This window comes from Vespa mandarinia, chromosome 2 (assembly GCF_050613455.1).
Source record: "Vespa mandarinia isolate Hongniang chromosome 2, ASM5061345v1, whole genome shotgun sequence".
NCBI classification, from domain to species: domain Eukaryota; kingdom Metazoa; phylum Arthropoda; class Insecta; order Hymenoptera; family Vespidae; genus Vespa; species Vespa mandarinia.
In genome coordinates this window covers 10,146,602-10,172,960 of record NC_140811.1, presented here as the reverse complement: position 1 = coordinate 10,172,960, position 26,359 = coordinate 10,146,602, and the positions used below count along the sequence as shown (strand labels likewise).

The 26,359-nt window shown below is 36.2% G+C and overlaps 6 protein-coding genes and 1 pseudogene across 11 annotated transcripts; 1 reads left to right on the top strand and 6 right to left on the bottom strand.

Annotated features, from left to right (window-relative positions):
- Positions 1-727: 727 nt before the first annotated feature.
- Positions 728-3,802, bottom strand: Osi13 (Protein). Its single transcript, XM_085654988.1, has 3 exons — positions 3,680-3,802; positions 1,616-2,330; positions 728-1,237 (listed from the first exon to the last, which is right to left on the bottom strand). Exons 2-3 carry the CDS (start codon positions 1,812-1,814, stop codon positions 912-914), a joined length of 525 nt encoding a protein of 174 aa, XP_085511114.1. The 5' UTR covers positions 1,815-2,330; positions 3,680-3,802; the 3' UTR covers positions 728-911.
- Positions 3,803-3,820: 18 nt separating this feature from the next.
- LOC118442210 (uncharacterized) lies at positions 3,821-11,409 on the top strand. Of its 5 annotated transcripts, none has more exons than XM_085654984.1 (3): positions 3,821-4,461; positions 4,569-4,766; positions 10,944-11,051. In XM_085654984.1, the coding sequence occupies exons 1-2, from the start codon at positions 4,164-4,166 to the stop codon at positions 4,757-4,759; spliced, it is 489 nt and encodes a 162-aa protein (XP_085511110.1). In that variant the 5' UTR covers positions 3,821-4,163; the 3' UTR covers positions 4,760-4,766; positions 10,944-11,051. The 5 variants fall into 5 exon arrangements, with proteins under 5 accessions (XP_085511110.1, XP_085511111.1, XP_035723452.1 ...); XM_085654985.1 differs by lacking the exon at positions 10,944-11,051 and adding an exon at positions 10,371-10,525; XM_035867559.2 differs by lacking the exons at positions 3,821-4,461; positions 4,569-4,766 and adding exons at positions 10,378-10,726; positions 11,197-11,409 and having other exon boundaries at positions 10,944-11,117.
- On the bottom strand, positions 5,177-7,123 carry Osi12 (DUF1676 domain-containing protein Osi12). Its single transcript, XM_035867548.2, has one exon. It carries the CDS (start codon positions 6,836-6,838, stop codon positions 6,077-6,079), a length of 762 nt encoding a protein of 253 aa, XP_035723441.1. The 5' UTR covers positions 6,839-7,123; the 3' UTR covers positions 5,177-6,076.
- A 765-nt stretch (positions 11,410-12,174) lies between the features above and the next one.
- LOC118442218 (uncharacterized) lies at positions 12,175-13,454 on the bottom strand. The gene is made up of 3 exons (XM_035867566.2): positions 12,975-13,454; positions 12,756-12,815; positions 12,175-12,670 (listed from the first exon to the last, which is right to left on the bottom strand). The coding sequence occupies exons 1-3, from the start codon at positions 13,342-13,344 to the stop codon at positions 12,435-12,437; spliced, it is 666 nt and encodes a 221-aa protein (XP_035723459.1). The 5' UTR covers positions 13,345-13,454; the 3' UTR covers positions 12,175-12,434.
- A 1,742-nt stretch (positions 13,455-15,196) lies between these two features.
- LOC146873206 (uncharacterized) lies at positions 15,197-16,655 on the bottom strand (annotated as a pseudogene).
- A 695-nt stretch (positions 16,656-17,350) lies between these two features.
- Osi9 (DUF1676 domain-containing protein Osi9) lies at positions 17,351-19,545 on the bottom strand. The gene is made up of 3 exons (XM_035867578.2): positions 18,939-19,545; positions 18,583-18,755; positions 17,351-18,512 (listed from the first exon to the last, which is right to left on the bottom strand). Exons 1-3 carry the CDS (start codon positions 19,199-19,201, stop codon positions 18,187-18,189), a joined length of 762 nt encoding a protein of 253 aa, XP_035723471.2. The 5' UTR covers positions 19,202-19,545; the 3' UTR covers positions 17,351-18,186.
- Positions 19,546-23,583: 4,038 nt separating this feature from the next.
- On the bottom strand, positions 23,584-25,233 carry LOC146873205 (uncharacterized). 2 transcript variants are annotated; one of them, XM_085655032.1, is made up of 4 exons: positions 24,924-25,233; positions 24,221-24,741; positions 24,056-24,157; positions 23,584-23,982 (listed from the first exon to the last, which is right to left on the bottom strand). In XM_085655032.1, exons 2-4 carry the CDS (start codon positions 24,714-24,716, stop codon positions 23,948-23,950), a joined length of 633 nt encoding a protein of 210 aa, XP_085511158.1. In that variant the 5' UTR covers positions 24,717-24,741; positions 24,924-25,233; the 3' UTR covers positions 23,584-23,947. The 2 variants fall into 2 exon arrangements, with proteins under 2 accessions (XP_085511158.1, XP_085511157.1); XM_085655031.1 differs by having other exon boundaries at positions 23,588-24,157; positions 24,924-25,223.
- Between the last annotated feature and the right edge of the window lie 1,126 nt (positions 25,234-26,359).

Below are 26,359 nucleotides of genomic sequence, written 5' to 3'. Positions count from 1 at the left end.
TTTTTCTATTCTTTTTTACTATCTGTTATTCTTTTTAGATGATTTAGATGATCTCTCTCATGCTCTTTTAATACTTTACCGACCGATAGCCTATTAATCGACTTTTTGTTTCGATATCTTCAATATCTTCGATATCATCTTGAAAATAAAACATTTTATTAAATCTAATTATCCTATAATAACAGAAAGCGGACAATTTTATCTGAGCATACAAAACGCACAGATACTCTCGTGCGATGATCTAGACCGAAAAACAGCCGGCGCCAGGGAGAATCTGCGGCTGAGCGGCCGGTTGGACGTGCGCATGCTGTTGAACCGCTAGCGGTCGGTAAAGTGTTAATATTTCGTTTAGTCTAAATAATACATTATACATAAGATTGATATAAGAAAAGAACAAATGAGCTTTTAAAAAGATTATATAGAAATAATAACAATAGGAAGAATGTTTATTATTTTAACAATGACATATTCTTATAATAATCTATTGTTAATAAGTAATTTTAACATATTTTTTTCTTATTTTTCAAAGATTTTAAAACATCGACAATTTATGTATATAAATAATTTACACTTCGTTAAAGGCATTTCTTTCATAGATGCTTTACAAAAACTTGTTCTTAATCATTAACACGTTTAGTATCGAGCAAAAACTGTATTATTCTCTTTATAAAACAGCTTTCTGAATTATAAAAATACTTAGTAACTATTTACAAAAAACTATGTGCAAATTAATATCTTCTTAAATTTAAGAGCTACGAAAGAGTAACATAATTATACAAAATTAATACAATTATACAAATTATTCCGCATTAGTATGAACGCGCGTAATTTGTTTATTAACGTCCTTTGCATGATATAATTGGGACAAAGGAAAAGTGAATAAACAATTCGGGAAAGTGTCATTTATGCTTTTACTTCTTCTTACGATATTCTCTGTAAAATCTATAAGGTTCTTCCTCTTCAAAATCATCCACCACGTCGTAAGCATCTTTACGCCTGTATTTGCTCGACGGTATATTGACGACATCATAACTATTGCTAGATGAACTTTGCGCAACTTTCTTGAGACCTACGATGGCAGCAAGAATGAGACTCATCAGACTTAGAACAACGGCTTTGCCACTCAAAACAGCGAGAGCCTTCAACGCGATCGGCAAGAGGATCGACTTTATCAAGAGGAATCCGACGATCAATGGTACCACGTATTTGTTTAACTTGTATTTCTTTTTTTTCCGAGCTGCAACATTTAGAAAAATAATTAAAAGCAGACGATCCAAATTATGTTCCTCGTTAGTCATACCGACTGCGACGAGCAATTTAATTAAATCAACTCGAATAGAAAGTATTTATGTTTTTTTGTACCAGGAAGTCGAGTACCGTAAACGGTTTAAGGTATTATATTGCGATAAACATCAAAACAATAAAAAGCGTAATAGTAATTTCACGCTTCCTCGATACCGATAAAATCATAAAATTGACGGACATATGTTCACGCATCGTTTACTCTTATTCCTAATTTTAGTTTTTATTTTATCTAACACTAACTTATAAAGAAAAGTTTAATACAAAATTTAAATTCACATAGTAAAATCTGGGACAGTCAAATTGTTTGTACCTTCCTCAAGATTCTTCATGGTATTACACAATCTTGAATAAGGAATAAATGTCTCGACAACATTCAAAATCCGATCAGCCATCCAAGAATTATTTCCGATTCCACTGAAAGTCTTCAATATAGCTCGTTCCTGCGTTTCCTGTACTATTTCCGTGCTAACGAACAAGGGTAGAAAAATCAACAGCACATAGATGTACATTTTCGAGATCCAGCTCAACCCGAAACCCTTTCCTTAGGGTTACCAACGCAACGTCTCCGGTAACTGGTTCGAAAATAAGATGTCAACTGATAGTCACGTTCAGCCAAAGCATTAGTTTATATAGGGTACCAGCGAAAAGACCCAAGAAGGAGTTCACGAAGTTGGTACCGACGCGTGACGAAAGATCCGCCATCCAATCACAGTCTGTCCAATCATTGGACTAAACATCTTCCTCCGAATATTAAAACCAGGGCAAGTAGATCACAGTCAGGATCGAGTGAACGAACGAATGAATCCTCATCATCATCACCATCATCATCGTAAGAGACGTCATCTTGGGAAAATGCTATTTCGTCGATCCACTTCGTTTCACACTCGAGTTAGATCGTGTATCGAATATTTCAGCCGATCAGCGGTCTGTTTACGATTGAAACTCCACGCCGCGAAACGTTCAATTACCTGAGATCATCTTCTTATCATATCTGCCGTCGAATCAGCTGTCTTTAATAATTGATACTGTAAAGAAAGTTAAATGAAAAAACGAAACATAGATTACGTTTTGACTACGATCTTTACGTAAGGACGTATTTGAGATAGTTTTCTCTTACTCGAAGCTTTCGTGTCCTTTAATCTATTGATAACGGCTAGGAATGATAAATTCTTGCATTGATAAGATTGGTCACAGTCTTTGATCAAGTAAGACGACGTTGGCACATGCGTTTTAATTTAAAACGAATTTAGCACGTTAGATACTGAATCGAAACGGTCGAATTAATTCAATTCCGTTATTGATCCTAACAGAGATCTACGTAATTTGACTTTACCAGAAATGTCTAGCCTCTGATTTATCCTGTCATTATAACTGTATGTATTATTCTACGAATTCATTAAGTATAACTCTCGAATATCATTATTATTGTCATTCAATTATTATCATTCAAAATTAGTACTATCTAAGTATGTTTTTTCTTTCTTTTTTCGGTATTCTATTTTTTATTCAATGTTCAATACATTTTCCCAAACTCTGAAGACAATTATCTCAAATCTAGATACGCCGAGAAAGAGTGAAATTACCTGGCATTTCCTCGACAAACAAACGTAATGCCTTCAGGGTGGCACGTGAATAAAACTACCGATATCTAGGTTATTCGCTTCATACACGAAAGATTCGATTAATTCGATGACATTCGCCACCGATTCTGAATTTCTTTCCTCTCGGTAAGAGTTGAAGAAGAATATGTTTTCCACGAGTTTTATACATGTAGGTATGCAATATCAGAATTTAGGCTTCATTTTACGATAAAACAGAAGAACGTTGGGATACTTTGCGACGAAAATTACACTTAATTATTTGTATCAAGTGCAAATATAAAAAAAAATGTAAAACAGATAATTGGACAAATGATATGCTCGAAGCAACTTATCAAATATCTATCTACCTGAAATTTAAATATAACATCGTCACGAATCAATTGAAACGCTAGAAACATAAGCCACAATTCAGTGAAAGAAACAATCGATGTCATCCAACTACTCAACTTCATCAACTCACCAAGTAAATCAAACTATAAGCATCAGTTCATAAATAGTACCAGATATTTATACTTTACGAAGGAATAGGTTGACTATAAATTTACGAAGAGCATTCTAGTGAGGAGGGGAACAAGGAAGGTAGTTTAGACGTCGTGGTACACATCATTATCCTCCGCCTCTCAATGCACACATATAAATAAACGCACAGAGAAGTTCTACAAAACGCAAACATAGATACATCATATACTATGGAAGCATACATGCATACAAGAATTTAATTCAATACATATATACATCGACTCTGACTATCTAGATTATAGTGGTTAACATACGCATGTATTGCCCGCTCGTCGCTCTTCCCTCGCTACTCATTTTTTACGGACTGTCGATCTTCTCGGCAACTGAAGCGTGCTCGACATGCTCCTAGTCCCCTCACCGCCCCTGTCTTCTTGGCTCGTCATCAAGAACGGTTCGGTTAGTTCTTGTTCGTTCGTTAGACCGTACGTTCTCCCGATCTTTAAATCGCAAAATTCATCCATTCAAAACAAACGTGTAAAACGTTGAATGAATGAAGGACAACGAAAGAAGATTGAAACGTCGAAAAAAGATTGTAGAAGAAAAAGTATTCGAATGTGTTTCGTCGGTGACATGATCGGACAAGTTGCGAGATCGTCTTATGAAAGAAGACTGTTGAAGATCTAGTGATGCAGTGACGTTGACGAACAGAGAGAGAGAGAGAGAGAGAGAGAGAGAGAGAGAGAGAGAGAGAGAGAGAGAGAGAGAGAAAGAGCGAGAGAGAGAGAGAAAGAGAAAAAAATGAAAACGAAAGCGAATCTAGTTGGGTTTCTGTTGTTGGCAATCTTTTGTTATATCGTTCGGGCATTACAAAACGTTGAGTCGATTGAATCGTTGAATGAAGAAACAAACAAACAGAAAAAAGAATGCTCTGAGATGCGTATTCTAGATGCTACCAAGATTGTTAAAGATAACAACAAAATTGACACGCATGGAATTTTTCTTTTAAATCGTCTCAATCAGGAACATTCGAAAAAGGATCAAAAACAAAATGCTAAAATAAAAACGGTTAATGGAAAAATTAACAACGAACTACGAGGTAATTTGTTTTATAATCACGTTATACAATTTAACTAAAAGTCAATTTAATTTTTCATTAATTAAAAAATTGACTGTGTGTTATTTTACATTGAAAATGATTTTTAGGTCGACCGAAAAGAAAGAAACGTCGCAGAAGACATCGAGCCTTGATGGCACTGCTATTGGCATACAAAATGAAGTTTATAGCATTGATACCAACAATGTTAGGTGGTTTGATCTTACTAATCGGTAAAGCACTACTCGTGGGATTCTTCTTCTCTCTTTTTGCTGCTGTCTTAAGTCTGAAGGGCCACTAAAATCTACGTATGTACATGCGTCATCGATGATAGAATGAAAATATCATCAAAACCTGTTTAAAAATGTTCTGTGCTCATGGAAATAAGAAAAAAGAAATCAAAAGGACGAATGGATTCATTCAATCAAAACGGGTGATATATGATTACTCGTATCCTTGATATTAAAAATTTTCATGTAACCAATCATATTTCTTCATCGTTAATTTCGGGTTAACAATGAGTTCAATCTATTTTTGGGACCAAGATTTTGTTGGTTCTTCTAACATGTTACGAACTTCTGCAATAAATTTTAAGAGATTACCAAGTTCGTTCGTTGAACCAACAAATTTATCTTTATTTTTGATTACTCTTATAATTAATAACGTGCAATGGGAAATATTAAAAATTACCAAGGTTCATTTTAATACAATTATGTTTTATTACTTCATTATTCATTAATAGTTACACGCATCAAACTTAAATTAGTTAAATATTAAACTATGCCAGACTTACGAGAGTGTTGTTAAAATTAACGAGTCATCGTTTAGAAAATTTTTGATTCTAGGACTCATGTCATATTATTCAGACGGAGTTCTAAATAGATATTATATAGTATAATAAATAATAAATATAAGTTTTTTATAATAAGAGTATTTCATAATGGATATTCGTAAATATTCATCACGAAATTCAGCGATTACACGAAAAAGAAAGTAGCGAGATTATTAAACTAACTCGAATCGATCCCGTTATGATCTAGCGTGCACGAAATACAGTATCCGTTATCCTATCGGCATTTCGTTGGATCAATAAGTATTATCACGCGAAAACCATTTCTCGCTCGTTAATTAAGATATTTTGATATGCTGTCGAATAATATTAACATTCTTCCGAATTCGAATTCTTCTTTTTATAACTCTCTTGATAACATAAAAACTTGTCAACATCAAAAAGCGTTTAAGGTCGATAGGAATGAAGTCGTTTTAATAGAATTACCAAAGAAATCCAAACGGTATAATGGACTTTTACAGGAAAAACGTGGACACTTGATTAAAATAATCGCGATATCATTTTCTACACAATTCAGTCTTGAGTCACGTCGTTCGTCATAGTCAAAATCTTAAAAGAATATTTTGCAAGAATCTTTGAAGAATCTTTCCTCCAAAAGAATTACACAAAGAATTACATTAACAGATTAGAATTCCAAGATAATTTCCTTGCAGAATTCTTGTCATCCTCTTTCAACTGTTCTTTCTCTTTCTTACTCTCTCTCTCTCTCTCTCCCTCTCTCTTTCTCTTTCTTTTTCTTTCTTTCTCTCTTTCCTTCTCGGCTATCCATCAATGTTGTACTCTCGCGCTGTATGCCAGATTGTGAGCGTACTGCCTGTCGGCTTCCGTGACGGCGGTCACTTCCTTCAAACTCCTGTCCCATCCACCGCCACTTTGCTGCCATCCACCGTGAGAATCGTGACTCTGCTTCTGACTAAGCAGCTTTTTCAGACCGATTATCAACGACAGTACCAGAGCTATCTTGCTGATGATAAGAGCTTTACCAGCGAGAAGGAAAAGAACGCCCATGGCAATCGGTACCAGAGCAGCCATTTTCATGGCTATACCCATCATCATCATTCCCATCATCTTCTTCATCTTACCACGTCCTTCCTCGATGCTACGTTTCAGTTCACCAAAATTGGTCTTTGGAAGACGAATTTGCACATTGAATCCATTTAACAGAGTTGCGATTCTATCCAAAAGAATATCATTGAGTATCTCATCCTTGGAAACACCACTATTGCGACCTAAGCTTTCCAGATCGATTGTCGAGCTCTTTGATTCGTTTTCCGCCGAAGAAGCAACTTTGATAAGTTCTAAATTCTCTCCTATTGGTAGACTATCGATACGACCAAGTCTATCGAGGAAAGATATAGCCTTTTTCTTTAGGCACGATGACACAGCCACGTTACGCTGTTGGCATTCTTCATAAACTCGGTAAAGAACACGGTATCCTTTATTGAAGAAACTGAACTCTTCGTTCGCCAAATTGACGACAATCATAGTACTGAGAGCAAAAATTCCGAGAGTCCACTTGAAGAAATCCATCTTGCTCGCCTGCGTGTCGATTTCAAAACTATTTTTTCGTTAATTGTATCCGGATCAAAAAAATCTCACGAGCTTTGTCACCTTCCGGAATGTAAAAATCACAAGTAGAGCGAACGGTAAATGTGTTATGAAGTATTATGAATAATAAAGATATGAGCTAGCTGAATATCCACGTATCGACATATCCTCGATCAGAGAGAACTGTCGACAGGATTAGTGGCCCCGGTCGATATATACCAAGCAGATGGCATCCTCGGCAAAAGGGGGTGAGAGCTCCTATGTGCGATTTCGCGAACATCACCAACGACACGATCTATCTTCCTCAATGTTTCTGTCCTCCTCTTTCTTTCGACCAACCTCTTTTCGCCAGACCGTTTACCATCCTTCTCTCGCACGAATCACGTGTTGAGTATCTGCAAGGCTACAGGAGAGGGGAAGAAATAGTCGCATGTGACCCTTCTTGACACAGAGACCCACTCGAGAGAGCATCGAGGCATCTTCCTCCATTGCATTCAATTCCTCCACTGTTTCTTAAGTTTTCTCTGTTCTTCTCTTCTCTACTCATCTCCTCATCTTCCGATTCGCTCAACCACATAAACATACTATAGTAGACCAATCGAAACTCTAAAACGAGACAGAGTATTGGGGTAGGTGGGATAAGTCTAGTAAAGAGAAGGGATCTCCATGAAGATTCCAAGTCTTTATTGGTACGTGCTTGGCACGATGACCTTACTGATCTTCCGATTGGAATACTACGCGAAGGTTTCTATACACGGCGAAGGCCTCTCTCGTCCTTCCTATCTCCTTAGTTTTCTACAGGAGCAGGGACGTTCGCTTGAACGAGCTCCATCTACGATCTACTTTACTTCTTTGGATCATTGGATTCTTTTTTCCGTGTTAGTAATCGATATGCTTTGCCATATCGCCGATTCCAAATAATATCAGCCAATTTCGGTCTATTAAAAGCGACGATCTTTCCTAGAAACCTAGATTTTCTTATGAATTACTTAAAATCGTGGATATATCCGAACCTAAATTATACCACATAACATTAAGGAATGAAATGAAACGACACATAGATTATAGAGGATCGTTAATAATTTAAGAAAAAAGGTTATTTATCTTTTTCTATTCGTATTCATACACATTCTTAATATCTAATATAAAAAATGATCTATGAAGCGTAAACACAATGTTCTGTATTTCATATTTTGTAGATGTACACATCGTTGACACAGTCAATCGAGGTTAGCGCATCTCGCACGATATAACTAGATGCATCCTCGATGCAGTTACCTACTTCGCGATTATACATCCCATGTAATCGGCGCTGTGCATTACCACGAGCGACGTTTCAACAGTATTAACGCATTTCCCGTTCCACATTCCATACACACAGTTAACTTCTCACGAACTGTGCGACGCGAAGAATAGATTTTACGTAGTATCTTATGACGAATTCTTCTCGCATTACACAAAACAAGTACTCTCTCGAATGGACCTATACTTAACTACTTTCCTTTCGCGTAAAGGATATATAGGTCGTACTCTTGAATATTCAACTTTTATAGCGATAATTAGATAATCTATACTATATACGATTTATACTATGACCAAATTAATTTACGTCTTTTATCAAATTTTTGTATTCTGTGACGAAAATTCAAAAAAAATTTTCGAGAATATTTGAACTACAATAATTTGTAATCAATTCGTAATTTTTTTAAAAAGTCATGAATTTCATTCTTATAATTCGTTATCGATTTATGACTAAAAAAAAAAATTATAAATAAAGTACATGACTTTGCGCAATGTATACACTTTTACCAATTAGATGATTTCGATTTAACGAGAATAAAAGATTTCTAAGTCAAGAGATTTTCTCAGAAGATATCTCAGATAAGGGAGAGATTTTTCTCGTATTTTTAAATTGGATCACTGATTCTACGCAACGATTGTGCATGAGCAAACTTATGTTCATATAATATATTTCTAGTCTCGGTCAACGAGATTCGCTCTGCTTCGCGAAAGCGTTTGAATTAATCGCACTTTCTCAAAATACGTAGAAAATTATACATGGTTCATTCTTGAAAGAATGTTTTAGAATTTCGTTTATGAAAATGCAAAAAGATAAATGCAATAGATAAAATTTCAATGAATGCAGTTACACTATATACCGTTATCGACGCACATATATTTTACGCGTAATTTCAAAAGCATAACATAATAAACTAGTCGAGAGTTCAACTGATCAATGGTCATGGGTACTTGTTAATTTTATTTAAAACACTTACAACACGATTAGAAATCTGACATTTATTCCTGATTTCTTTTATATAAAAGAAATTATATTTTTATATGAAAGTATATTACTACACTTTAAAGAATTTTAATAATATTCGAGGATTATTACTGTTAAATGCGTATATATAAAAAAATTTTGAACATAAGATATTCCTATAAGATCTCGATAAACCTCCTACTGACGCAGGTAAACGTCAAGTCAAGCTATACTTTATCGTCAATAATAAACGATTACTATCTAAATATCTTTGTGAGCAATAGATTTTCCATGTGAATTAATCGTGCATTTTAAAGAAAAAGAACAGGTTGGAAATATTCTTTCGTAAGATCGATGACACGCAACAATGGTATTCTATACCATTCAAAGGAAAATCAATGGAAAGATATATTCTTTGGAAGCTGTGTAACCCCTCACGAAATGAAGATAGAAACAAGTCAAAGATTTGCGTGGCCCAGTGGCACACAAAATGATCGTCGAAGTAGAATATTGGATTTTTTAGTCCTTATTTTCTACTTTCCACTACATATATGTACATATTTAACCTAAGTTAGGACGGAAGTTGTGTTGTTCTCGACAAAAAGCTTGATCGTCAGAAGCGATTGTTCCGGTTTTTCGAGTACGTCTTTAGGAATCACATTCGACACGTCTGCGTGTATTTCTCGATCATTTCTCCTGCAGCTGTCGCTGAACTACTCGAGATCCGATTGAGGTCCGCCAAATTATTCTCTTTTTGATCTTTATATTCATTTATCTGAAAACAATAAACTGACCAATAAAAGAGTCGTTATTGTTTTTTAATAATAACAATCCTGTATGATGGTTAGTAAAGATCCGAGGTTAATTGCCGCTAAATAAAAGAGAATAATAATATGAATCAAATGAATACATAAAGCGAATAAATAGATAATCTTTCGTTTATTAAAACCGCCTTATAACATACAGTTAATCTATGCACGGATCTAATATACAAAATGTTTCACTTTCGTAACTAAAAAATAGTTAACATCAATTGTAAACATATAATCAATCAAATACTTTTGTGAAAGTTAACTTTTTTCATTTATATGTTTTTAATTGAAAATGCTAGATGTATATTTAAACAGTAAATCTTTCAAGCTGATATCTCTTCTAAGAAAAACATGAATCGATAGTACTAGAAAAAAAAATATACGGAAGTATAACTATCTAAGCAATCAAAGGAATAATTTTACGTGCATTTTACCATAGGATGCATTCACGCTCTGTATCGTCTAACACGAGCGTGCACCACCGGTCAAGACTAATTACGTTTGCTTCCTCTATAAAAATGACTTTGCCCGTCAACGCTCAGTTCTATTCAAACATGCTTCGGCAAGTTTTCCTCGCACTTCATCTTCTCGCCTTCAGCGCTCTCATCGTTAAGTGTCAAACAGAATTGGTCAATCGAAAACTTTCAAAGGATGTGAATTGTAAAACCGCGTCGAAATTTAGCGAGTTTGATGTTTCAATTTGCAACGATAGTTCACCCAAGGGTCAGGAGCTGAGAAAAATGCAAAGTATGAATAATGACACGAGATATCTTGATGGGAATGGAGTGGAAGAAGGTGAAACATTTTGTTTCTGTTAAATAATAAAAAGGTATTGTTCGGAAATACTAGACGGAAATATTTTAAGACGGCTTTTTTATGTGAATAATTATATCGTAACAATTTATATACTTCTTAAAAGGCAACGAAATAATGAATCAATCACAATCGAAACACATAAAAAAACTAGATCTTAATTGATAATTCTTCATTTGTTTATTTGACTTTCCTAAAGGACGGAAAAAGAAAAAAGGTTATGGCAAGCTATTCATGTACTTGATCGGAGCAGCCAAAGCGACCATGCTTTATATCATGATCCATGCTGTAGCAGCTTTAGCGGGAAAAGCTTTAATAATTGCAAAATTTGCTTTAGCTATTGCAACTGCAGCAATTTTGAATAAGGCTCTTGGTAAGTCTCTATAATATAAGATTTCTAATTTCTTTTCGTATGAGCCTTTATTTTATATTTTATTTAATATTTCTTTCAGAGCATAATGAGAAAACGTCTTATGAAATAGTGAAACATCCTCATCATAGCTACGTACAGACTCATAGTTCAAGTATTGATTACGATCATCATGGTGGTTATGAAAGTGGATACAGCTATCGAAAACGACGACGAATCGTATAATAAGAGTATATACAATATTTCAGACTATATTGCGTGCAATATTCATAGTACCACCGAACTGTAATAATAAACCATAAATAAATATAAATAAGAATAGAAAAACAATATCTTATTTTATATTATATTAAAAAATAAGTTAGTTCCGAATAATATATATATATATATATATATATATATATATATATATATATATATATAATATATTTATTATCAATAATGTAAGCATCTAATCTATTTTTTTATACTATTTATTATCAAATATTGATCAAAGTATAATATTAAATTGATCATTCTATCATTTATTTATTTATGTAGTTATTTACAAGTAAGAACATAGTTGAAAAAGAATTTTATGATAATCACTCATTTCATGACATTAGAAAAAAAGTTAAATACAAATTGTATTGATTTGATAAATGTTCTAAGTGTTTGATTACTTTAATTTTAAGTTACATAAATTAAAATGTTATTACCTTAATTATATGCGTTACGGTGTAATTACTTATCTTCTTTTTATACTTCCTCAGAGAGAAAAATAGCGAATAAAGGAATTAAAGAGCGGAAAAATTGTTGAAAGAGGAAAGATATGCAGAATATAATTTCATAAACAATGAATTCAAAAAAGTTGCTACATATAGATGTTTTATAGTATTAACTTGTAATTAAAAAATGCATTAAAATTCTCACAAAAAAGTTCCATTTATCAGGAAGATGAAAACATATTTCTTTTTCGGTTAATAAATTTATTTTTATTTTACAAAATCGAGAAAAGATTTTTAGAAACTATAGACCATCTTATTCAAAAAACTTAAAATATTACGCTTTAAATGAAGTAAGTGGTCCTATTAAATCAACATATAAACGCATTTTACAAATAAATACATAAATAATTAAATACATGTTAAATTGTACTTATTACTACCAAGTATTTACAGGTGAAATTCATATGCTTAATTAAAAACATGTAAAGAAAGAAATGCACAAAGGTATTGTTCTTTATAATCATTTTAAAACGAACGAACTGTTTTTATAACGTGAACATGTCGATATAAACGGTAAGTAGATCGTTTTATAACAAATTGGTCGTTTAAAATATCAACTTGGAGGAATTCCTTCCAGAGCTCTCTGCCAGCCACCACTGTAACCACCGCCATAACCACCATGGTGTTCCGAAGCCGTTGCATAAATCACTTCATGTCCTCCACTACCTCCGCTCGATACTAATTTCTTCAAACCAATTATCGCACTAAGAACCAATGCTATTTTCGCAGTTAACAATGCAGTACCAGCAAGGAATGCGATCTTTCCATAAGCAAGCTGAGCTAACATTCCTACAAAAATTATTTTCAATTTATTTAATTAATCATGTTAAATATATTAGTTAATCAAATAATTGATATCTAATAATCGTATTACCTGCCATAGCTAAACCAGCCATCAATATTCCTCCATATCCTTTATCTTTCTTTCTTCTACCTGTACGAACAAACACATGATTTTTACTAATGCATACTTTTTAAAACATTTGTTTATAACTTTAATTAATTTGTTAAATGTTATTACGAAACGACCATTGCATTGAAAGAAATGAAAAAATTACGACCAACACAGAAATTATCAAGTTATTTTGAATACCTTCAAAGGTGTTTCCAGGTATCGTCAGGCGTATATTCCTCGATGACAGATACTCATGAAATTTATTATCCAGCTGCTCGTCGAGACTCTTTTCCGTGATATTATGTATCTTCATACCCTTATTACTCCTAGCCAAGGATGTAGGATCTCTTCCGATTGAGATGAAATCGTTCAGGACGTAAACCGAATCATCGTCAATGGCAGAATCAAATATCTCTAACGCACGCCTCTTCAAACAATTAAAACTATTCTTTTCGTTAGTACACTTCTCGAAGAGTTTTGTATACTCGTTCTTTCCAATCACTATGTGACAAATTGTCACCAAGTACAGGGCAAAAATGGTGAAATTAACAAAACAATTCCTCTTCATTTTAATCACTAAAAATATCTCACGATTAATCTAACGCTTCTACAAATGCGAGGAAACTTTGTGTCTTCTTCTTTCGTCTGCTCAACAACGTCCTTTCTTCTATACCTAAGGAGGACTAATCTACGCGATCTCCACGCTCTAGGACTTATATATAAGCGTTCTATGTAGATTTCCGTCTCTCCTACCAAAGCCAACTTGATTCCTTTTTACGAATCGTTGTACGCGATCCACGCGCTGTTTAACGCCTCGCCCATCTCGGGAGGAGAACCCCTTGAAGCAGAGCGATCTCTAGTACAGCCCCGTAAGTAAGTATCCCTCCGACCTTCTTACCAAACGAAGCCTTAAAACTTTACGGAAGAGTACAGCAATTCGACCTAAACGTGCTCTTCCTTTTTTTTCTCAATATAAATAACATTTCTGGCTTTTTTCGACAATTATCAGCCTTTTTTACTATAATTTGTTGTCATTTGAACAAAAGTCGTGCTATTGTTTATTCATAACTTATACAGGCCGAATTTCGTAGCGATACAACAACAAACATATAAATATTATTTTACAATTATTTGAATTTTTCAAAATGAGTGAGTAAAAGTTTTATACAGCCAAAGTAAAAATAAAAACATACTGAGAAAAATAACAATAAAGTATCTTGATACTATCAAATTTGTTAATTTTATTAATCAGAATTACTGTTAATCCGACAACAATTATTTGCCGTAATATGCTACATTCAAGAAACGATCATAACAATTATACGCACTTATATATGATCGCCGTCATCATATTCCTGACTCTTTTTAAAACATTAAGTTCATCGTTCTATAACTATTGACTTATTTCCTTTATTATTCACTTGGCCGTAATTATATATTGGAATAATTATCTTTTGTTTGTGAGAATAAAATCATTATTTCGCTCGACCGATTCTGAAAATCATCAATAGAGAAAAAGTTTCTAGAACTCCGTTATATTTGAATGATATTGGAATTAAAAATGTAAGTGGTAACATCTTATCAATGACTGTCTACAGGGTTTAACAAAATTAACGGGGATCACTCTTTTGGAACATCACGTTTCGTGGACTCTGTTAAAAGCTTACGATAATCGTATGCTTGTCACTCTTTCTCGTATAAAAGCGTTTCCGGGAAAGCAATCTGGGGAATCCTGACGCGACTTCCTGTCGAAGAAGAAGAGGTACAGTTAAACGATTAAAAGAAAGAATGGAGCAATAATAAAATGGGATTAACGTTTTCTGCAAACGAAAACGCGAGGATTTTTTCAAAAAAATCCTTGCTATTGGCCTACAAAGATCCTTGTGAAAGCAACACTAAAGTCGTAACGAAAATCGTGTAACTAGATCGATTGCTATCAAACCTCCTATGGCAAAATGAGAAGTTCTCAATTAATCGTAGAACAATATTCTTTTTAACAGGATTATATTATTCCCATTCGTATCAGTATACGATGTATTTTTCTTTTTCTCAGATAACTGAAAAAATAAGGTCTTATTAAGGGACATTAAAAGCAAATTTTATTAATTTAATATAATATTTATATTAGAATATACAATTTCAAATTATTTGACATTTATATATAGAATATTTATGAATGTATAATATCTAAATATGTGTATCATCTTATCGGTAAAGTTTCAGAAAATTAATGCTAAACGGAACTACGATAAAAGAAGTTCTTTCCTATCGTTCGACGTATATATTTACGCAAAAACAAGAGCACAGGTAGAACAGTTACCCACTTACCCACGTCTATTATGCACAGACTTTAGCGGGTAACGATCAGTAGTTTTGCGATACAAGCGTTCGTTTACTTGTGCAGTCAAACAGCAAGGATATTACATTGTGCATTCTTCCATCGCGTAAAATATAACGTACATCCTCACTACTGAATTGTACGAAGGTGTGCCATGTAAAAAAGATAAAAGGAAGCAAATCTGCTTTCTAATCAATGAACTTTTTGTCCAGGCAAAATTTTTACTAGCTCATGTACTTTGATCCATCTGATCGCTACCGTCATAAACATCAATCACAACATATCGATCATATGAAGTAAATTCGATATTTAACAATACACGATAAGTTCGATATTGAAAATTGAGATTATAATAATGATCGTAAAAAGGTCCATTATTTTTTATTTGATTTTTATAAAGATGATCATATTGGGTGAATCCATTAAAAAGTGACGAATTTGAGGAACATTGTATATAGAAGTCCAACCGAGAAAACCACTTATGAAGAGTCCTACTTTCGTCAACAGCACGGCCTTCTTCGAAATGATCAGCAGCACACTAAATAATAGCGGTATGAGGGACACGAAATTGAACTTGAACTCCAGGAGGAAGGGCAGCAGGTGTCTGGTTAGCTGCCTTCCTGAAAAGGAGAAACTCGTTTGAGTATGGTACGACTCGGTGGCCTTGACCGTGCTGCCTGCTGCAGGTAGTTCTCGAAAGCAGCTGTTAAGTTAGCCAAGATTCGAACCTCAAGAAGAAACGGGGTTCATGTCCATGCTAAAAGATATTAAGAATTAAGTTTCCATACAACTAGAGTGTTCAGAAACTTGTATATTCCTACTAATTAATTTAATTTCTATATGCTATCCTCTTTTAACTAGGATATCCTCTATATTTATAGAATATCCTCTATATTTATAGGATATCCTCTTTTAACTCTATCGATTTTCTTTTAAATATTACAAGACCGTAAATTGTATTGATAAATCATTGATAATATCGACGATAGATGAATTATAAGCGTAACCCGATGATCCAAAACTCGGACACATTTTACATGCGAATTGCATTTCAAACCAACCTGTTCCGGATTGCCTGTTGACGTACGATGATGGTCTTTCGTTCAATACAAATTCTAAAACCCCGTTTGCATTTAGTATCGGACCAACGCGCATTTGAAATCCCGGATATAAATAATCCAAGTCCCACTTCATGCCTCTGCGTTCTATAAGTCTCACAGCGGCCATTATCACGTTCTCAAAGCTCCTCGAGTTGTAATCGAGATCGACCAATTCTCGCTCGTAACCACCAGCTCTCTCCAAGCGAAGACATCCAAATTCAGCTCGTCTTGCTCGTTAAATGTCCGAAGAACACCGACTGTAGCATGATTCGCACATTCAAAGATACCGTATCCTTTTTTCGAGAGGCACGTGTCAAAGACCTCGTTAAAATTTAACGAATTCTTATTACTCATCCCCAAATCTTTTTTCGGCTCCATGATGACTGTAATTCCCATTGACACGAGAACGAGTAGGTAGACATTGCAAAGATGACTCTTCATTCTTTTTCTTCTCTTTTTTCCCGTTATTCAAGAGAAAGTCAACGATATTAGAATCGTATTGGAAGACAACGAAAGTTTTTCTTCTCCGACAAAAGAGGAACAAGAATATAATATATAATAAAAGTTTTTTTTCACCGTGGATGTTTGGGGTATCTAGGCTAATTTCGCTATTAAACGTATGAAATCCTGGTAGCACCAATTATAAAACTCTAACTGGTATTCGCGAAGAAATTCACAAAGAAAAGAATGAATGAAATTTCGTCGGGTTCACATACAATACTGTCTATCTAACGGGTGAGATCACCAATCTATATAGCCATCAGGGGAAAGGGCGTTTTTATACGACAAAACAATCGGTTTCACTTGGTGTATTCTTATAGGCAGCGAAAGTATACTTCGTTTATATTTTGTTCGCCCGACTTGCATGCCTCAGATACACCGAATACGCCTGAAAAGGAGCACGTTTCATTCAAACGTGAATAATAAGAAATGGATGAACTCGTTATTTTGTTAGATGAATCAACAAAAACGTTTTCAACGCCGGATTCGATACGACGACAATTATCGAACGTAGAAATCATGGAATTCTTACAATCAGAAATAAAAAGAAAAAAAGAAACGACGAAAGATACAAATATTTATATTGGCGAATAAAATCGAATGAAGGGAAGTCAATAATGGTTATGATTCCGTTGTATAAAATAATTTATTTATAAATAATGCAATAAGAGAGAGAGTTACATGAGGATCCCGACGCATTGTCGGTGTATAAATAATCATTGGATAAAACTGATGAGTCCGCGTGAGTACTGACTAAGAGTAGAATAGCGTTCAACGAAGACATCAGGAAGAGTCGACGTCGCTCCTTATGATCTTCCTCCAAACAGTTACCTATGAATGGTATTCGCGCAACGAAATGATGACGGCCAACACCATTATTCTTACGTAAACGAGATAGAGTCCGTACTCTTCGAAATCATTTGTATCTTGCTATCTCGTTACTGCGTCTTCTTCTTTCTTTCTTTCTTTCTTTCTTTCTCTCTCTCTCTCTCTCTCTCTCTCTTTCTCTTTCTCTCTCTCTCTCTCTCTCTCTCTCTGTCTCTTTTGTTTTTTGGTCATTTTGCTCGAAATTATCGATACACTATCTCACGGCACTTGTCGAGAAAAAACCTAAAACGGCGAAGTCTCTTTTAGCACCGATTTAACAATGTTTAAACGATTTAGTCTTTGTTTTTATAGATCGTCCACGTCACGTCACAAGTATCGGTGTAAAGTCTAGTAAAAAAAAAGATAGAGGAGAAAAGAGAGAAAACGTAAAAATCTCGTTGTCGAAGGAACGTCTATCCGTCCGTGTGAGTCAAATGTTTGGAGAAGCGTTTCGACGATGATCGTCGAGAATAAGTGGAAGGGTGGAGAGCACAGCCGAGGCAACCCTTTCGACGATTTCGCTAAGTACGTAGCGACGATCGTCCTTTGTACGAAGGTAGATGAGTTAGATGCAGTGGAGACTTTTGATGTCCTTTTAAAAAAACTATTCGGATGGCTTGTACGCGCTGTAGGCGAGATCGGATCCAGCGGATCTTGCCCAGCCATGATGGTCACCGTGATCGGCCTCATAGTGAGCATGGCTGTGAACCGGATGAGCGACAACCTCGTAGCTTTGATTCTTGCTAGCTAGAAGTTTTTGAAGTCCAATAATAGCACTAATAATCAGGGCGATCTTGCCAATGACAAGGGCTTTGAAAGCAAGCAAAGCTAGGGCACCGAGAGCAAGCGGGATCAGAATAGCTGCTTTTGCTTTAACGAGAAGCAAGATCGGCAATAGAGATTTCACGATCTTCTTCTTCTTTCCACGAGCTGCAAAAGAAAGATATCATTCGGTGGATGCGTCTTAAGCTATTAAAAAAAATAATCCGATAACCATTACCTTCGTCCAAAGAACGAGAGAATTCTTCTGGAAGACTGAGTTCTACAGTATGGGTCGAAAGGAATCTGGCTGCCCTGTCTACAATAGCTTGATCGATCGCAGCTTCCTTAGCTTCAACTTCACTCGGCAGGGAACTTTCGATATCATTAAATGACCTTGCGTTATCGGTACGGCTGAAAAAGCGTACATTTTTAATAAAATATTAATACTAAATGGATTTATCAGTTTTTTAACAATAGGAAATATAAAATTATAGTAATCCTCCGATTCGTCTCGTGTAACGCTATTAATCTCAGTGAGATCTTTTTACATTCCACTGAAGACCACCGAAACCGTCGGATTCTCTTGATCGTTACCTGTTGCTCTTGGCTTCCTCAGTTTGGACGATCCTGAATCCATCGATGACATTGATATCAGCTGCCCTAGCTACTCTGTCGACGAAACGTAAAGCCTTCAACTTCAGACAGACGGAAAGATCCGATTCACCCGAGCAAGAAGCATAAATGTCAAGAGCCTCTTCAAGAATCGAAGGACTCTGTATGACCTCTTGAGTTGTTGGAGCACCATAAGCAGCCGTCAGGAACGCTCCAACAATAATGAATCCGAAAATCCTCGACATTTTGTCTGTTTTTCTTTTTCTTCTTCTTAACCGGTAATTACAAAAAAACACCAGAAGTAGTCGCGATTCGTTTTCTCTTTCCTTTCTTATCGATGGTCCTCTAGTTCGATGTTATTATTATTGATACTATACGTGTATATCTCCACCCGGAAGCTGCTCGATGTTCGAACGACTACGGCGATCGTATCGACACTGCCCGAAAGAATCACGATTGCTGCCTTTTATCCTCGTCGCGAAAGGGGTCCGCGTACGTCTTTGAAATTTTGATGGCCCCCACCGAGGACCCCCCCTGCCGCCACTGCCACCGCCATCGGTGCTTCCGCTGCCACCGTCGACTTTACAACCCATTCGAGCTATTGATTCTCCTCGAGGCGCTCTCGAACGAACGTCCTCTTCGTCTTCTCGTCTACTCGCCTCTCTTTTGACGCACCTTCATGAGTGGTTAGCTCTTCCATCAATGCTCTTCTTCTTCTTCTTCGTCTTCTTCTTCCTCTGAATCTTCCTTCTCTTTTTCATCTTTGTCTTTACACACTTGCAGTGTACATACTCACTTAGCTCCTCGTTTGTGTATACAACGGGTGCCTTGCACACATCTCTCTTAGTATGGCCCACAGAAGAGAAACCTGTGAATAAGATAAAAAGAGAGAGAGAAAGAAAGGGGAAGCGGAAAAAACACGTGCCCACGCATCATCGAATTTATTCTTCATCTTTTTTCTTTCCCAACTCGACATGTCTCATCGAATCTTAAAGAAGGAGACGATGCAACGGCAGATCAAAGCCACCAAAAGATATTGAAACGATATGGACGTTGAATACGGGTCGGCCCTCTTTAGGCATTTCCGATAAGGCTTCTCATGTCATTGGATATTCAATTCTCAATTATACGACTTATGGAGAAATATTGTATTTTCATATTCGAAATAGATAAACCAGTTTAAAGTGACATTTACAACAGCTCTGTTTATTACGTTTCTATTCTTGATGAAAATGATACAGAATTCGAATAATTCGATCAGAACTCACTTCGGGATTCCAGCTTAAGAGAGTTTGAAAACAAAATCATCGAACGCTTTCTAAGCGATATTCCTGAAATTGAATGGACAAACGCTCCTTTTACCCGGCTATTTGAACAAAGTAAAACTCTGCTGGAATAAGTCGCCAAGAGTGCAGCCACAGCGCTCTCATTCCGTTTTCTTTGCAGAAGAGAAAATCGTCGAATGCTACATAAGAAAGCTTCTTCATGGCAAAAAATTCGTATAGCTGAGTATGACGCTGCTGATGATTTTCTATGGATAGGATAGATAACACGTGCCGGAGCATACGAGAAAGTATCTTTCCATCAACCATCCCATTTAGTTTTGTACATCTGTAGATCAGGTTGCGTCAGACGGTGACTTATCTTTGAAATGATATCGATGAGTTCTGCTCGAAGTGATTGCTCTTGCCTAATGAATCTCAATCGATGTAAAGAATCTAATTTTAAATTCAAGCTAAGTTAGGCTAGAAGAATTCGTGGTTGTACAATAAATCCGATTTTTAAAATAAAAATCTGAGTTGTAGGTGGGTCATCAAATAAAGAGCACATTAAAATAACAAAATGGATTTTTCTGATAACTGTAATTCGTGATTGAACAAGTAAAGATCTCAACACTCCTCAATATTTCCTCCCTCCACTTTAACTAGTATACCAATTCTTTCGTCGAGAGACATATAATTCGTCGATGGGACAGCTCAATAGATCGTTTCACGAAGGACAAATTTAGTATCTTCTTTTCGGAAGACACAAATTCGGAGTCGATAATACTCGTTTGAAATTAATGTATTCCAGTGGCTGTCACGCGAAACGTTTAACGGTTTTTCATGGAATGTAGCGTGCGCGCACACACACATGCAAGTTGGGACCACGCCAAAGACCTCTTCGAGAATGAGAGCCGCGCCCGCTTCTTGCCCATGACCTCGAAGGCTTTTTCACCTTCCTCTTCCTTCTTCTTTGTTTCTATCCTAAAAATAGTCACTCTAATCAATGGAATTGAAATTGACGAAGTCTAATAAGTAATCCACCTAATAACGAATGCAAATATAATGTAGGAAAAAATCCAATCCCAGGATTACTGACTTTCTCTAGGCTTTGTGTCTAAGCATCATGTCTAAGCACAAAATTAAAACTAGTATGTGAGGGATTTATTCGTGTAACTTGTATTTTTTGTCATTTACTTATTTTTTAATATTTAGATCATATTCAAAACTCTGAACTTTTACTATTATTATTTAATATAAAATAGAAATTAAATGGCTTAGGATATCGTACAATTAAATTTTCAATTATTTTAATCTTACTTTCTGACAATTTGACACTAGGCATGTGTTGAGTCAGATAGTAAGAATAATAAATAATTGTATCTATTGTTGTTACATGATTGTTAAGATTGTAATTACACTAGAATTGAATATTTTTTTCATAGTATCCAATCTCAGTGAAATTAATAATCGTATTCCTATCGATAGTTAATCACAAAATAATCAAATGACATAAAGCTAATCTCGAAAATGTCCGTCCAGAGCTGAATACTCACTGTGCACGCCCGGTAATGGAACACTTTCCTCTCGACGACGTCGGTGAGAGTGAACTCGAGAGGATCGAGGTCAGGTCAAGGCCCCCGCGAAGCGAGGCCTCCGCCTCGTATCTCCTTCGTCTTTCTCTTCTCTCTCTGTCCCACTCCATATATTCTTCTTTCCTTCTTCTTCTTTCCTTCGTTTTCTTGTTGTCTTTCATCTCTAAGTGAAGGAAGAACTTTCGCGTTTTACGACGACGCTATGCAGTGAACGAAAAGAAGCAAGGTAGGCGTACACGAATATATATGAATGACTATAATAAGAATAGTAAGATATGCTTGGAAAAAATGTGACATTTCGAAATAAAAGAATTAATATTTGCGTTTTAATATTTGAAGCTGATGCTTTTTACAATAATTAGAACAGATAAACATAACATACATCCATTTCTTTAAAAAAAAATCCATGTACACGTTACCAACATTTATTATATTTTACAAAAGATTTCAGGAGACTAGCATATCATTTATTACACACTGACACATTTTTCAATACGTACAACATCTCATGAATATTATTTTATTAGTCATAAGGATTCATGAAACTTTGCCACTCTTTTAAATGGAAACATTTCAATAATAGAAAGAAGCACATTCAACTCCATCGACTAAGAATTAGAATAAAGAAATTAAAAGATCTTTTTACTAATTGACTATCGCAAATAAGTATAATCGACACTTAGTCATAGCATATATATTTTACATGGCTCAGCTGGCTATTAAGGAAACGATTATACGAATGACCGCAACATCGTGAAGTTTCACTGAAGAAAGAAACGTTTAAAAGGTTCAAGAAGAAGTCGGAGCGACTTTCGAAGATGGAACGAGAAGGGCTGCAGTATGCGAAGAAGGAAAAAATCCGAAGACAGCACTACTTCGAAACGGGACTGGTCGGCCAGAAAGAACGTTTGAAGATCGATGAACCTTAAGTGAGATCGAGAAAGAGAGAGAAAGAGAGAGTTTCATAAAGTTGAGAAAGAGGGAGAAGGGCAGAGCGAGGCCTCCAACTTTTTCTTGACGATGGTAGAGAGTGTTAGGCGCACCTTGAAAAGACAACCCGCCACGGATGCTGACCAAGCTGGACGCGCGCGGCCTGCTCGGCCTGGTTTACTTCTCGGCTGTGCGTTGCTGTCTTACGTTTTCGTCTGTATGCGTGCATGCGTGGACGGATGTAGAGACGCGCGTAAAGTGCGCGTTTTGTGCGTCCGCTTTGCCGCGACTTTGCCGGCCGGTCGCGTAACTTGTATGTAGGTAATGAGTTATCTCTCTCTCTCTCTCTCTCTCTCTCTCTCTCTCTCTCTCTCTCTCGTTCTCTCTCTCTCGCTCTCTCTCTTTCTCTTTCTCTTGCTTCTCAACCTTCTTCAGCGTTTTCTCAAACGACGGTCAAACCTCTCAGAGACGGAAATCTTCTTTCGTATGTCCTGCATCGATGTCTCTACAATCTTTGGGAAAATGCTTTCCTTCGAAATTTCTTTTCAACCGATCGATTATTCGTTCGTTTGGGATTATTGGCATGAAACGATGACCCGAAAATATTATCGTCGTCAGGCTCCGATTCTTTCATATCCCTTCTCTCTCTCTCTCTCTCTCTCTCTCTTTTTCTTTCTTTCTCAAAACATTATAGATTTCCGTTAACTTTACCCAAATCGCAAGCGTATCGATCAAGACATACAAAATCTTTCTGAATTTTGACATATCGCAAAGAGGCATATATGAACACAAGGATCTTGAAATTCTTCTCAAGGACGCATTGCTGCATTAATCTTCATTTTAATTTAATTAATTTATTCATTTCTCTATAAATATACATGTTGTGTTTACTCGAGTGCGACGAAAAAGATCGTCGTGATCACATGCGATACAATAAATATTCGCGAATGGTAATGATGATTGATGAAAATATGAAAAGAAAATGGAGGAAAAAAGATAAGAAAATGAAAAAAGAGATAGGTTTCGGTATATATAAAAGGATGTAATACAGAGGAGGGATGTTTGAAGATAAATATCAAAAAGAAATGCATGGATTATAAATTAGATCAATCACGCTAAATTTATGTCGATGATGGTTTATATGCAGAATATGCGAGTTCATGATTTGACCTCGCCCAGCCGCTGGATCCATGTCCTCCTGCTGCTACTTGCACAACCTCGTGTCCGTGCTCGTGTCCACTAGATACAAGTTTCTTTAGACCGATGATTGATGCTAAGACGAGAGCTAGTTTACTGACGATCAATGCTTTACCGGCCAAGAGAGCCAGAGCACCAAGAGCTAAAGGTACCAGAGTTCCACCGATCAACATAGGAATTGCCAGAAGTCCGCTCATTTTATTCTTTTTCCTTCGACCTATGATAAGAAAAATCATCTTGTGTAAAAGAAAAATCACGAATCACATGTCTTGATTCCTACCTTCTTCACTGAAACTTCGCTGAAGTTCCTCGACGTTCGGCAGTTTTAGTTTCAATGTATGACTTTGAATAAACTTGACTATCCTATCGAAAATCATGCCGTTTAAAGCCTCTTCCTTGTCATTCAAAGCTCTAGGCAAATTAGCTTCGATTTCTTGCAAGGATTTTGATACTTCTTCTTGCTCATTAACTGATCCTTCCCTCAGAAAAGTCACACCGTCGGCGACATCAAGCTGCGCGCTCCTCGAAACCCTATCCATAGCTGAAAGAAGCCTCAATTTCAAGCAAGGACTGACGTTGACCTCTTCTTCGGAACACTCCTTATAAATCTGATAGACGTATCGCATCTCGTTAAAGAAGCTGTTCATGCTAGATCTAGCCGTATCTTCCTCGACGAAGTTGGATGTTGGGTTCGCCTTGACCGACCTTGCCATGTTCGTGAGGAGGAGGAGGCCAAGACAGAATAGGACAGCTCGTCTCTGCGCAATGTTTTTCATTTTCTACTGACTTTTTTTATACCAACTGCAATAACAAAGCTACCATTAACGATCGAGTAATAGATATTTCCCAAAGAATAGAAGACATCAAAATCAATCTGAGTTAAATCCCTTCGTGAGACTCTCCAATCGATCAAAAAACAATTGCTGAATTCTTTAGAACCGGCATTGGATAAATGTAAATAAATGTAAATAAAACATGCATACCTTCTTTCGCTTTTTTGAAATTTCGACCGCACAAAATCGAAACTAAAGGATCGATCCTCCCTCTCTCTCTTTTTCTCCCCACTTCTTTCCACCTTCTGTTTATCCTGCTAATGAGTGCAATGTCTCTTAAAACTTCTTAACTTAGCACTGACAGCCTGTTTACTCGCCTATCACACTGAGATGCGTGTCTATCTTGAGAGCACACACTACGTGGACTGTACGTAACGGAAGCCCTGCCCTAGCTCTATATATCTGGTCAGGTGCACCTCCGTACTCGGCGATATTCTCCCCACTTTCAATCCTAGACCCGTACAGACTTACCACTATCGTACGCAATACCATTTTCATAGCTGCTCGTTGCACCGGAACTGCTCTTTTGCTCTTCTAACAAAGTGATCATAGAGGGTTGGGGAACTCTGGGCCGAGTATTACTGTCCCTAACAGAATCTGTTCTAGCCTTTGCTTTTGTCATGCATGATTTAACCGATCTTCTTCTTTCTACTCTCCACGCTGACCGACCGAACCGCTCGTAAACTTCTATCACTTCAATTCTTTTATTATTTGCCGATTTCGATTCGCTTTACGAATAATCACCAAAACTTCAACCATCGCACTAGCCAATTCTTTTTCCCTTATCTCTTTTTCTTCGCCGAGTCGAATCCAACACTTCGTCAAAAGGAATGAAAATGAAAGGAGAAAATCTATTGCTCGGTAATCCTTTTAGAGAGTTCCTGATCTCCGTGTTCCGTTTCCCGTGAAAAAATAAAACTTGAAAACAATTAAAGGAAAGTAGACTTGAATACGATTTAGAATTCGTTTCTCGCTTAGTACGATCTCTGACATAGATCTATTGATTTCGATTTCGATTGCAAAAATTTTCTGCGGTGCAGAAACGAGACAAAAAAATATTCATGAGTCCCGTAGAAGCTTGACTAAAGAGAGAAATACTTTGTCACGCTTGTTAACTATCGCATTCGTGCATGCATCCAGAAAATTCGATAAACGTTGCTAGCTAAACGGATGTAGGAGGAACTCTTTGTATGAAAAGCAGATATGCAAAAAGGATGTTAAAGGAAGACAAAGTACAATATTGTCGAGTAATTGCCGTATTTTGAAACGAGTCTTTATATTAATTAACGAGGCACACGTATACGCGTCGTTACGCTTCTCTCGAGCATTTTAATCTATTTCTTCTCGTCCTCTTCCTCTCTCGCATCTGTGTCTCTGTTCTGTTGTGATGCGCGCGAGTGAGCATGCGAATTGTGAAACTGGGTCGTACCAAGTGAAAACGCTCAACACACGTTAACAAAGATACGTATCGATGCATGGTAGAAGAGGAAAGAGAAGAGACTCTCGAGTTAATAGCCAAGTTCATGAACTCGCTCGAGCATCAAAAACATTCTACGTACGTAAAAAAGTTTACATTTTACATCCGT

Bases quoted from the DNA above. Each gene is read 5' to 3' on its own strand.
- Osi12 (XM_035867548.2), bottom strand. From the start codon at position 6,838: ATGGATTTCTTCAAGTGGACTCTCGGAATTTTTGCTCTCAGTACTATG.
- LOC146873205 (XM_085655031.1), bottom strand. From the start codon at position 24,716: ATGAAAAACATTGCGCAGAGACGAGCTGTCCTATTCTGTCTTGGCCTC. The intron at 24,158-24,220 runs GTAGGAATCAAG...TTCTTATCATAG, and splicing joins GCGAAGTTTCAGTGAAGAAG to GTCGAAGGAAAAAGAATAAA.
- LOC118442210 (XM_035867559.2), top strand. From the start codon at position 10,450: ATGACTTTGCCCGTCAACGCTCAGTTCTATTCAAACATGCTTCGGCAA. The intron at 10,727-10,943 runs GTGAAACATTTT...ACTTTCCTAAAG, and splicing joins TGGGAATGGAGTGGAAGAAG to GACGGAAAAAGAAAAAAGGT. The intron at 11,118-11,196 runs GTAAGTCTCTAT...TATTTCTTTCAG, and splicing joins AATTTTGAATAAGGCTCTTG to AGCATAATGAGAAAACGTCT.
- LOC118442218 (XM_035867566.2), bottom strand. From the start codon at position 13,344: ATGAAGAGGAATTGTTTTGTTAATTTCACCATTTTTGCCCTGTACTTG. The intron at 12,816-12,974 runs GTATTCAAAATA...TTGTTCGTACAG, and splicing joins ACCTGGAAACACCTTTGAAG to GTAGAAGAAAGAAAGATAAA. The intron at 12,671-12,755 runs GTAATACGATTA...TAATTTTTGTAG, and splicing joins GGCTGGTTTAGCTATGGCAG to GAATGTTAGCTCAGCTTGCT.
- Osi13 (XM_085654988.1), bottom strand. From the start codon at position 1,814: ATGTACATCTATGTGCTGTTGATTTTTCTACCCTTGTTCGTTAGCACG. The intron at 1,238-1,615 runs GTACAAACAATT...TAAATGTTGCAG, and splicing joins CATGAAGAATCTTGAGGAAG to CTCGGAAAAAAAAGAAATAC.
- Osi9 (XM_035867578.2), bottom strand. From the start codon at position 19,201: ATGTCGAGGATTTTCGGATTCATTATTGTTGGAGCGTTCCTGACGGCT. The intron at 18,756-18,938 runs GTAACGATCAAG...ACGCTTTTTCAG, and splicing joins GAGGAAGCCAAGAGCAACAG to CCGTACCGATAACGCAAGGT. The intron at 18,513-18,582 runs GTAATGGTTATC...TTTCTTTTGCAG, and splicing joins CTCTCGTTCTTTGGACGAAG to CTCGTGGAAAGAAGAAGAAG.